General features: G+C 40.5%; 2 protein-coding genes across 4 annotated transcripts in view; both read right to left on the bottom strand.

Annotated features, from left to right (window-relative positions):
- RAVER2 (ribonucleoprotein, PTB binding 2) overlaps positions 1-12974 on the bottom strand; it is a 146209-nt gene that overhangs the window by 2296 nt on the left and 130939 nt on the right. The gene's annotated exons all lie outside the window — the stretch shown is intronic.
- LOC114115286 (calcyclin-binding protein) lies at positions 10759-11998 on the bottom strand. The gene has a single exon (XM_027970868.2). It carries the CDS (start codon positions 11864-11866, stop codon positions 11174-11176), a length of 693 nt encoding a protein of 230 aa, XP_027826669.1. The 5' UTR covers positions 11867-11998; the 3' UTR covers positions 10759-11173.

The raw sequence follows: 12974 nt of genomic DNA, 5'->3' as shown, positions 1-12974 counted from the left end.
GGTATAAAAACAGAATAGCAGGATAAATAACAAAGTGGTAAAAAAACTATACAAAAGTTTCTCCATCAGAGTCACGTGAGGAACTTTTGAAGAATACAAACCAGCTTCTTAATGCCCTCCTTCCCCAACTCCCCACAGTTTCGGGAAAGAAAAAGTGACAGTGTAGTTGCTTCTGCTGTTCGTATGTAGAATCAGAATGCCAGTATTCCTCTGAGGAAGGAGCATGGCTAAGGGATTGAACTGCATGTCAAATTAGATGTGAAGTTCAGCTAGTAGTAAAAGACGTGGCAGGAGAATAAACTAGTAGGGGCAGAAACTGGCAAAGGATGCCAACAAAAGAGCATAGTGAAGCATTCCAGAGAACAGCAGGAACTCCAACTGTAGTCTACAACATAATCACCTGGAAAGCTTGTTAAAATGCAAATTTCTGAGTTCTATCTCAGATATTCTAATCCAGAAGTGGTCATGATAAGAAGGGCCAAAATGTTCCTCACAAGCAGTCACAGTAATCAATATGATAGATTCGATTATGTCTCACAACTCATGACCACCTAATTCCTCCCAGTTGTAGCTTTGATATTCTTTAGTAAGTCTGTCACACATAGTATTTAATATACAAGAATGTAGAAATCAGTATGGTGCTGGCACAAAAACAAATACCAATGGAAGAAGAAGTCCAGAGGTAAACCTACGCACTTATGGGTACCTTACTGTTGATAAAGGAAGCTTGACTAAACAATGGAGAAAAGACAGTCTCTACAGTAACTGATGGTAGGAAAACTGGATAACTGGGTGTAAAAAGAATAACATTAGAACACTTCCTAACACCATACACAAAGATAAACTCAAAATGGATTAAAGACCTAAATATCAGTCCAGAAACTATAAAGCTCCTAAAGGAAAACATACGCAGAACACTCTGATATAAATCACAGCGAGATCCTCTAGAGTAATGGAAATAAACAAATGGGACCCAATTAAACTTTAAAGCTTTTGCACAGCAAAGGAAACAATAAACAAGGTGAAAAGACAACCCTCAGAATGGGATAAAATAATTGCAAATGAAACTGACAAAGGATTAATCACAAGCAGCTCATGCAGCTCAATACCAGAAAACAAACAACCCAATTAAAAAGCAGGCAGAAGACCTAAATAGGCATTTCTCCAAAGAAAACATGCAGATGGCCAACAAACATGAAAAGATGCTCAACACTGCTCTTTATTAGAGAAATGCAAATCAAAACCACATGAGGAATCACCTCAAACTGATCAGAATGGCCATCATCAAAAAAGCTGCAAACAATAAATGCTGGAGAGGGTGTGGAGAAAAGGGAACCCTCCTACAGGGTTGGTGGAAATGTAAATTGGAACAGCCACCATGGAGAACAGTACAGAGATTCCTTAGAAAACTAAGAATAAAATTACCATATGACCCAACAGTCCCACTACTAGGCATATATCCTGAGGAAACCATAACTGAAAAAGATACAAGCACCCCGATGTTCACTGCACCACTATTTACAATAGCCAGGACACAGAAGCAACCTTGATGTCCATCAACAGATGAATGGATGAAGAAGTCGTGGTACATACATACAGTGGAATATCAGCCACAAAAAGGAACACATCTGAGTCCGTTCTAATGAGACCGGATGAACCTAGAGCCTATTACACAGAGTGAAGTCAGGCAGAAAGAGAAAATATTGTATACTAACGCATACATATGGAATCTAGATAGATGGTACTGATGAACCTATCTGCAGAGCAGTAATGGAGACACAGACAGAACAGACTTGTGGACACAGCGGGGGAAGGAGACGGACGAATTGAGAGAGTAGCATTACTGTATGTAAAATAGAGCCAGTGGAGATTTGCTGTGTGACAGAAGGGGCTCCCTGGTGGTGCAGAGGTTAAAAGCATCTGCCTGCAATGTGGGAGACCTGGGTTCAATCCCTGGGTTGGGAAGATCCCCTGGAGAAGGAAATGGCAATCCACTCCAGTGGAGAATCCCATGGATGGAGGAGCTTGGTGGGCTACAGTCCATGGGTCGCAAAGAGTCAGACACAACTGAGCGACTTCACTTTCAGTTCACTTTCAGAAGGAGCTCAACCCAGTGCTCTGTGACAGCCTAGAAGGGTGGGATGCGGGGGGGATGTGGGGGAGGTTCAAGAGAGGGGGGACATATGTATACCTATGGCTGATTCATGCTGTATGGTAGAAGCCAACACAATATTATAAGGCAATTATTCTCCAATTAAAAACAAATTAAAAAAAGAATGTAGAAATGAGTGCAGAAGAGCCTTCTCACATTACAATTAAAGTTAACAATAATGGCCACAATTTTTAAAACCAGATTCAACTTCAAAGGGGACAGACAAGGAGTCTGTCTACCCTTGTAGATAAAGCCATTCTCAATCACCCACGGTAATTCACCCAAGGTAAAGATGACCAAGGAGGCTCTACAGCGCCTCTCCTCCTCCCATGGATATGCCAGATGTTCACACATGTAGAGCAGTTCCCTCTAAAAAAGATCCAGAAGCTAGCTGAGCAGCTCTTACATATTAAACAAACAAGAAAATACCAAAATAGTAGGAAAGGCTGAGATACACTCTCACCATACATCTCAACCCAGGCACAGCACTGCATCAGCAGAGAACTCCCAGTTCTTAGGTTCTCCCTGAGCACTGAAGCATTCAGACTCCACCTGTAGTACTCTTAACTTTGAAGACTTCCACTTGAAGTCCATGGGTTCCCAAATCCTTAGCCCTGAAAGCCAACAGGGCATGTGTTTATGAGATCCACAAAGCTATAGAAAATAAACATTCTTGATGGTCACAGCTCACTTTGAGTAGCCCCTCAGGGCCAGGTGCAGAGGGAGCAGGTAGAATAGTCCATCTCCCTGTCTTCCCCTGAAAAAGGCTTATCCACATGCTTTAAAAGCTGCTGCCTGAGACCCAGCTCCTAATCTAGCAGGTGCTAGGGGCAGCTGCAGTCTTCCCCAGAGACTGGGGAAGTTGAAGGACACCTCTCCCATCTTCCAGCCCACTCCAATCACTAGTATCTCCCTGGAAGGAGTTTTTATATACTGTGCCCCAACTTTTATGTCTGATACCCAAGGAGTAGTCCCTGGGTCATCTGGCTCTGACAGCCAATGGGGCTTGCATTCATGAATTCTACAGGATTATAGCAAACAAAAATAAAATTCTTAATGGATGCAGGTACCACCATCCCTACCCCCCAGTGACTGTACATCTGTGCTCAGCACAAAGGAACAGGTGAAAAAAAACAAAAACAAATGCCCATTTCCTTTTCTCCCTGCACAGGGCTTAACTACATACTCTCAGCTGCAGCCTCAGGGTCCAGGGTCTAATCAGCCTGCATCTAGGTGCTAACTGTAGTCCCTACCTTTGGATATACAAGTCTTAGCATATCCTCTAAATAAACCACTAAAAGCAAAGAAGTAGCCTCAAAGAAAATAGTCACAAAAGTTTGAAAGCCAATTAAGAGCTCAGGCTGGGCTGAGCAACAGGATTCATCTCCTACAAGAGACCATTCAGTCAAGACTGGAAGAGGTGGCTGCTTTGTATAATGCATAGTGACAATAAAAAAGAAACAAAGGTAATGTTCCAGATGTGCCATGATAAATATCCAGAACAGATCTAATGAACTAAGTGACTTACCTGAGAGTTCAAAATAATGGTTGTAAAAATGCTCACTGAGGTCAAAAGATCAATGCATGAACAAAGAATCGCAACAAAGATAGAAAACATTAAAAATTGCCAAATAGAAATCACAAAATTTATGAATATAACAAATGCAAAATGAAAATGAGACATCACCTCACACCTGTTAGAACAGTTATCAAAAAGTCTATAAATAATGTGTCAGAGAGTTTGCAGAAAAAAAGGAATCCTTGTACACTGTTGGTGGGAATGTAAGGTGGTGTAGCCATCAGGGAGAACAGTATGGCAGTTCCTCAAAACTAAAAAAGAACTACCATGTGACCCATCAGTTCCACTCCCTGTGTTGGGAATAAACAAAAACACAAATGTAAAAAGTTATATACACCCCAATGTTCATATTAGCATTACTAAACAAGAGTGCCAAAGAATGCCCAAACTACCACACAACTGCACTCATCTCACACGGTAGCAAAGTCATGCTCAAAATTCTCCAAGCCAGGCTTCAGCAATATGTGAACCATGAACTTCCAGATGTTCAAGCTGGTTTTAGGAAAGGCAGAAGAACCAGAGATCAAATTGACAACATCCGTTGGATCATCGAAAAAGCAAGAGAAAAAAATACTGCCATTTGCAGCGACGTGAATGGACCTAGGAAATATTATGGATAGTGAAATAAGTCAGAGAAAGACAAATACTACACTATATAATGTCACTTATAAGTAGAATCTAAAAAAATAACACAAATGAATATATATGCAAAATAGAAATAGACTCGCAGACATAGCAAATAAACTATGGTTACCAAAGGGGAGATGGACGGGAAGAGGGACAAATTAGGGGTATGAGATTAATATACACAAAACAGATAAGCAACAAGGATATAATGTATAGCACAGGGAATTATAGTGATTATCTTATAATAATCTGTAAGAGTATAACCGGCAAAAATACTGAAACACAATGTGATACACATGAAGCTAAATATTGTAAATCAACTATTCTTCAATAAACACTTTTTAAACTTCAAATGTAAATGGATTAAACTGTCTGATCAAAAGACAAAGTGCCTGAATGGATAAAAATGGATATGTTGACTAAGAGTCTCACCTAGCTTAAAGGACACACACAGACTGAAAAGGGAAGGGATGCAAAAAACGTATTCTTGGCAAATGAAAACCAAAAGAAAACAAAGGTAGCTGTACTTACATTAAACAAAATAAACTTCAACCTGAAAAATTTAATGAGACAAAAAGGTCATTATAAAAGATAAGCCAATCAATCAAAAGGAAGTAACAGTTGTAAATATGAGCCCCAAACAAGAACAGCCAAATTCAGCCTTACATTGAAGAAAGCAGGGAAGACCACTAGACCACTCAGGTATGACCTAAATCGAATCCCTTATGACTATACAGTGGAAGTGAGAAATAGATTTAAGGGCCTAGACCTGATAGATAGGGTGGAATGAGGTTCTTGACACTGTACAAGAGACAGGGATCAAGACCACCCCCATGGAAAAGAAATGCAAAAAAGCAAAACGGCTGTCTGGGGAGGCCTTACAAATAGCTGTGAAGAGAAGAGAAGTGAAAAGCAAAGGAGAAAAGGAAAGATATAAGCATCTGAATGCAGAGTTCCAAAGAATAACAAGAAGAGATGAGAAAGCCTTCTTCAGCGATCAATGCAAAGAAATAGAGGAAAACAACAGAATGGGAAAGACAAGAGATCTCTTCAAGAAAATTAGAGATACCAAGGGAACATTGCATGCAAAGATGGGCTCGATAAAGGACAGACACGGTATGGACCCAACAGAAGCAGAAGACATTAAAAGAGCTGGCAAGAATACACAGAAGAACTGCACAAAAAAATCTTCACGACCAAGATAATCGCGATGGTGTGATCACTCATCTAGAGCCAGACATCCTGGAATGTGAAGTCAAGTGGGCCTTAGAAAGCATCACTACAAACAAAGCTAGTGGAGGTGATAGAATTCCAGTGGAGCTATTTCAAATCCTAAAAGATGATGCTGTGAAAGTGCTGCACTCAATATGCCAGCAAATGTGGAAAACTCAGCAGTGGCCACAGGACTGGAAAAGGTCAGTTTTCATTCCAATCCCAAAGAAAGGCAATGCCAAAGAATGTACAAACTACTGCACAATTGCACTCATCTCACAGGCTAGTAAAACAATGCTCAAAATTCTCCAAGCCAGGCTTCAGCAATACATGAACTGTGAACTTCCAGATGTTCAAGCTGGTTTTAGAAAGGCAGAGGAACCAGAGATCAAATTGCCAACATCGCTGGATCATCAAAACAGCAAGAGAGTTCCAGAAAAACATCTATTTCTGCTTTCTTGACTATGCCAAAGCCTTTGACTGTGTGGATCACAATAAACTGTGGAAAATTCTGAAAGAGATGGGAATACCAGACCACCTGACCTACCTCTTGAGCAACCTGTATACAGGTCAGGAAGCAACAGTTAGAACTGGACATGGAACAACAGAATGGTTCCAAATAGGAAAAGGAGTATGTCAAGGCTATATATTGTCACCCTGCTTATTTAACTTATATACAGAGTACATCATGAGAAACACTGGACTGGAAGAAGCACAAGCTGGAATCAAGATTGCCAGGAAAAATATCAATAACCTCAGATATGCAGATGACACCACCCTTATGGCAAAAAGTGAAGAGGAACTAAAAAGCCTCTTGATGAAAGTGAAAGAGGAGAGTGAAAAAGTTGGCTTAAAGCTCAACATTCAGAAAACGAAGATCATGGCATCCAGTCCTATCACTTCATGGGAAATAGATGGGGAAACAGTGGAAACAGTGTCAGACTTTATTTTTGGGGGCTCCAAAATCACTGCAGATGGTGACTGCAGCCATGAAATTAAAAGACGTTTACTCCTTGGAAGAAAAGTTATGATCAACCTAGATAGCATATTCAAAAGCAGAGACATTACTTTGCCGACTAAGGTCTTTCTAGTCAAGGCTATGGTTTTTCCTGTGGTCATGTATGGATGTGAGAGTTGGACTGTGAAGAAGGCTGAGTGCCGAAGAATTGATGCTTTTGAACTGTGGTGTTGGAGGACTCTTGAGAGTCCCTTGGACTGCAAGGAGATCCAACCAGTCCATTCTGAAGATCAGCCCTGGGATTTCTTTGGACGGAATGATGCTAAAGCTGAAACTCTAGTACTTTGGCCACCTCATGCGAAGAGTTGACTCATTGGAAAAGACTCTGATGCTGGGAGGGATTGGGGGCAGGAGGAGAAGGGGGCGACAGAGGATGAGATGGCTGGGTGGCATCACGGACTCAATGGACATTGAGTCTGAGTGAACTCCGGGAGTTGGTGATGGACAGGGAGGCCTGGCATGCCGCGATTCATGGGGTCGCAAAGAGTCAGACATGACTGAGCGACTGAACTGAACTGAACTGAAAGCAAATAATGATTGTGTAGGGAGAAAAAGAGCAGTGTAATATCAGGGAACTTAAATACTCCACTCAAAACCAGTTTAGCCAGAAAAATCAGCAAGAAGATATTGGGCTTACACTACACGTTAGACAAGATGAACCTGAAAGCCATGACGTAACTTTCCATCTGAACAAGGATCAAACGTACATTTTTCTCAAGCTCACATAGAATATTCTTCAGGACAGACCATATGTTAGGCCACATGTCTTAATAAATTTAAAGTGATTGAAATGCTATCTGGCATCTTTTTCAAACATGATTGTATGAAACTAGAAATCAATTATAAGAAGAAAACTGGAGAGTTCACAAACATGTTGACATTAAACAACAGACTCCTGAACAACCACTGAATCAAAGAAGAAATAAAAAAATACTTTGAGACAAATGAAAATGGAAACAAAACATAGCAAAACTTACAAGATATAGCAAAAGCAGTTCTAAAAGGGAAGTTTATAGTGATAAACACTTACATGAAGAAAGAACATCTTGAACAACTGTCGTATCTTGAGGACTTAGGAACAAACTAAGTTCCACTGCAGGAGGAAATGGCAACCCACTCCAGTATTCTTGCCTGAAAAATACCAGGACAGAAGAGCCTGGCAGGCTATAGTCCATAGGGTCGCAGAGAGTGGACTGAGCACAGTCCCACCAAAGTAAGCTCCAGGCTAGGCAAGAGGAAGGAAGTAACAGGAGTGCAAATAAATGAAATAGAGATTTAAAAGACAACAGAAAAGATTAATGAAACTAACAGCTTCTTTTCAAAAAAGATTGGAGAAGGCAATGGCAACCCACTCCAGTACTCTTGCCTGGAAAATCCCATGGACGAAGGAGCCTGGTGGGCTGCAGTCCATGGGGTTGCTAAGAGTCAGACAGGACTGAGTGACTTCACTTTCACTTTTCACTTTCATGCACTGGAGAAGGACATGGCAACCCACTCTAGTGTTCTTGCCTGGAGAATCCCAGGGACGGCGGAGCCTGGTGGGCTGCCATCTATGGGGTCGCACAGAGTCGGACACGACTGAAGCGACTTAGCAGCAGCAGCAGACAAACTTTTAATCAGACTTACTAAGAAAAAGAGAACTTACATCAAGACGTAAATAAAAAAGGAGATATTACAACTGATACCACAAAAATACAAAAGATCATAAAGACCACTATGCATTTCTTATATGCCAGCAAGTTGGATAACTTAGAAGAAATTGTCTAATTCCTGAAACAACTTACCAAGACTGGATCATGAGGAAACAGGAAAACCGAATAAATTACTAGTAACGAAACTGAACCAGTAATAGGAAATCTCCCAGCAAAAAAAGAAAGTTCAGGGACAGACAGTTTCACTGGTGAATTCCACAAAACATTTAAAGACTAATTAATACCAATCCGTCTCAATCTCTTCCAAAAACAGAAAAGGAAATTGCACTTTCACATTATTTTTACAAGGTCAGCTTTACTTTATCAAAGGCAGACAAAGAGTGTACAAAGAAAAAAACTACAGGCCTATATTCCTGATGAACAGTTACAAAAATCCTCATAAAGTATTAGCAAATTGAATTCAACAATAGATTAAAAGGATCAAATTGGATTTATTCCAGTGGTACATGGATGGTTCATGTCAATAAAATAAAACGTGACATACACCACATTCACAAAATAAAGGATAAAGAGCATATGGTCATCTCAGTAGATGCAGAAAGAGCATTTGACAAAATTCAACATCCATTCATGATTTAAAAAGTCAACAAACTGGGTATTGAGGGACTGCATGTCAACATAATAAAGGCCATATATGTCAAACCCACAGATAACAACCTATGCAATGGTGAAATGCTGAGAGCTTTCCTCTAAGTTTAAGAACAAGACAAGGATACCATTGTCACCAATCTTATTCAACATAGTACTGGAAGCCCTAGCCAGAGCAATTAGACAAGAAATAGAAATAAAAGGCATTCAAATTACAAAAGAAGAAGTAAAACTATCACAGTTAGCAGATGATATATTGTATTTAGAAAACCCTAAAGAATCTACTAAAAAAAACTGTTAGAAATATTGGGTTGGCCAAAAAGTTTGTTGTTTTTTTTAACATCTTATGGAAAACCCCAGTGAACTTTTTTGATCAGCCCAACAATAAACAGAGTTCCAAAGAATAGCACAGAGAGAGAAAAGAGCCTTCCTCAGTGATCAGTTGAAAGAAATAGAGAAAAAAATAGAATGGGAAAGACTAGAGATCTCTTCAAGAAAATTTGTGATACAAAGGGAGCATTTCATGCAAAGATGGGCTCAATAAAGGACAGAAATGGTATGGACCTAACAGAAGCAGAAGATACTAAGAAGAGGTGGCAAGAATACACAGAAGAACTGTATAAAAAAGATCATCATTACCCAGATAAGCATGATGGTGTGATCACTCACATAGAGCCAGACATCCTGGAGTGTGAAGTCAAGTGGGCCTTACAAAGCTTCACTACAAGCAAAGCTAGTGGAGGTGATGGAATTCCAGCTGAGCTATTTCAAATGCTAAAAAATGATGCTGTGAAGGTGCTGCACTCAATATGCCACCAAATGTGGAAAACTCAGCAGTGGCCACAGGACTGGAAAAGGTCAGTTTTCATTCCAATCCCAAAGAAAGGCAATGCCAAAGAATGTACAAACTACTGCACAATTGCACTCATCTCACACACTAGTAAAGTAATGCTCAAATTCTCCAAGCCAGGGTTCAGTATGTGAACTGTGAACTTCCAGATGTTCAAGCTGGATTAGAAAAGGCAGAGGAACCAGAGATCAAATTGCCAACATCTGCTGGATCATTGAAAAACCAAGGGAATTCTTGAAAAACATTTACTTCTGCTTTATTGACTTTGCCAAAGCCTTTGACTGTGTGGATCACAAGAAACTGGAAAATTCTGAAAGAGATGGGAATACTAGACCACCTGACCTGCCTCCTGAGAAATCTGTATGCAGGTCAGGAAGCAACAGTTAGAACTGGACATGGAACAACAGACTGGTTCCAAATAGGAAAAGGAGTACGTCAAGGCTGTATATTGTCACCCTGCTTATTTAACGTCTATGCAGAGTACATCATGAGAAATGCTGGGCTGGAAGAAGCACAAGCTGGAACCAAGATTGCTGGGAGAAATATCAATAACCTCAGATATGCAGATGACACCACCCTTATGGCAAAAAGTGAAGAAGAACTAAAGAGCCCCTTGATGAAGGTGAAAGAGGAGAGTGAAAAAGCTGGCTTAAAGCTCAACATTCAGAAAACTAAGATCATGGCATCCAGTCTCATCACTTCATGGCAAATAGATGGGGAAACAATGGAAACAGTGACAGACTATTTTGGGGGGCTCCAAAATCACTGCAGATGGTGACTGCAGCCATGAAATTAAAAGATGCTTGCTCCTTGGGAGAAAAGTTATGACCAACCTAGACAGCATATTCAAAAGCAGAGACATTACTTTGCCAACAAAGGTCTGTCTAGTCAAAGCTATGGTTTTTCCAGTAGTCATGTATGGATGTGAGAGTTGGAGTATAAAGAGAGCTGAGTGCCAAAGAATTGATGCTTTTGAACAGTGGTATTGGAGAAGACTCTTTTTTTTTTTTTTAATTTGCATTTTATGTAAAAATTCAGGCTTTATTTTTACTTATTCTTACACTGGTAGGAGCTGACGTCAGGAACTGAAAGGCAAGCACGAACTTTGTTTTCTACCTTAGCTGAACAATATTACACACAATGTGGCATTTTCATTAGGCAAGATTTGCTTTTTTACATTTCACACCAGAATACAACATTACTCTTCTTGAATAAAATGACCTGGTTACTAAAGAAACCATCCATGGAGGAAGTGTTTAATAAGCGTATTTTATTTAAATAAATCCTCCAGCAGGAAGTGGAGAATTCATTGCCTTTACTTAGAAGAAGGCTGTTTAAGTAGTTATATGTCAGATTTATTTGTGCAGCTCAGCAACATTTCCTTATTGGAAACATCATTTTTCCACATTACAGTTCCCAAAAAGACTTTAAAGTCTCAGAAGTCTGTATCTCCTTTGGCTTGCTTCTCTCTTGATTCCACCCAGGCTTTATTAATGGTTCGCTTCATATCATCATCTCCATCTTCATAGATTTTCTTTAGAACATTCATTAATCCCTCACTAGGATCTGTTTCAGTGTCATAGGAGGGCTTTTCTTTCTCTTTGCATTCTTTTTCAACCTGAGTCAGGTAGTCCCACCGTGTGTTTTCTGCTTTCTTTCTACATAAGATCAGAACTGTATCTGTCTTGACCTTTTTTGAACTGCCTTCCACAGAGATGGGTTTCAAGAGATTGTTCACAATCATGGAGTAACTCTTCCCACTTAGGTTCTTTACCAAAAGATCAAATGACCTCTCTGTGAAATTCACCTGCACACTCTCAGCAGGCACTTGATGAACTCCAGGTAAGGTAATGTAGATTTTCACAAACTTATCTGACTGGTCCCATCCGTAATTACTGATTTTCACTGTATATCCTGTTGTAATAGGAGCAACCACAGCAGCTGGCTTCTCATTTTCTGTAAGTTCTGCTTTCCTCTGTGATTTCTGCTGCATCTTATTCTTCATTTCTATCTCAATCTTGGATTTTTCAGCTGTCAGGGCATCACGTACTCTTTTCCTAGTGGCTTTTTCCAGTAGCACCTTCACCTCTTCTAGATCTTTCTGGAGCTCTTCCAAAGCTGAAGACATGATCGGGCTGCGTCTGGCAAGGCCCAGGCTGCAGCGGCGTAGGACGGAGAACGGGAAACGCTACACCGAGCGCTCTCACCGCGAGCGCAGACAACACCGGCACGAGTAGCGGCGGATGCAGCCGGCGAACACTGGAGAAGACTCTTGAGAGTCCCTCGGACTGCATGGAGGTCTAACCAGTCCATCATAAAGGAAATCAGTTCTGAATATTCTTTGGAAGGACTGATGGTGAAGTTGAAACTCCAGTACTTTGGCTACCTGATGCGAAGAACTGACTCATTGGAAAAGACCCTGATGCTGAGAAAGATTGAAGGTGGGAAGAAAAGGGGACAACAGAGGATGAGATGGTTGGATGGCATCACTGACTTGATGGACATGAGTTTAAGCAAGCTTCGGGAGTTCATGATGAACAGGGAAGCCTGGCATGCTACAGACCATGGGGTCACAAGAGTCAGACACGACTAAATAATAAACAATTTCAATAAAGTTGTAGAGTACAAAATCAATATAAAAAATAAATTTCTTCTCTATACATTAACAATGAATTATCCAAAAAACAAATTAAGACAACTTAGGAATAAATTTTACCAAGGTAAGAAACTGTACACTGAAAATGTAGGAAAGATGACACAAATAAATGGAAAGATATTCTGTGTTCATGGACTGGAGGTATTATTATTATTAAAATGTCCATACTGACCAACCTAGACAGCATATTAAAAAGCAAAGACATTACTTTGCCAACAAAGGTCCCTCTAGTCAAGGATATGGTTTTTCCAGTAGTCATATATGGATGTGAGAGTTGGACTATAAAGAAAGCTGAGCACCGAAGAATTGATGCTTTTGAACTGTGGTGTTGGAGAAGACTCTTGGGAGTCCCTTGGACTGCAAGGAGATCCAGCCAGTCCATCCTAAAGGAGATCAGTCCTGGGTGTTCCTTGGAAGACTGATGTTGAAGCTGAAACTCCAATACTTTGGCCACCTGATGCGAAGAGCTGACTCATTGGAAAAGACCTTGATGCTGGGAAAGATTGAGGACAGGAGGAGAAGGGGACAACAGAGGATGAGATAGTCGGATGGCATCACCGACTCAATGGACATGGGTTTG

This window comes from Ovis aries, chromosome 1 (genome assembly GCF_016772045.2).
Source record: "Ovis aries strain OAR_USU_Benz2616 breed Rambouillet chromosome 1, ARS-UI_Ramb_v3.0, whole genome shotgun sequence".
Taxonomy (NCBI): Eukaryota; Metazoa; Chordata; class Mammalia; order Artiodactyla; family Bovidae; genus Ovis; species Ovis aries.
Note: the sequence above shows the minus strand (reverse complement) of the source record. Positions and strands in the feature narration are given on the sequence as shown.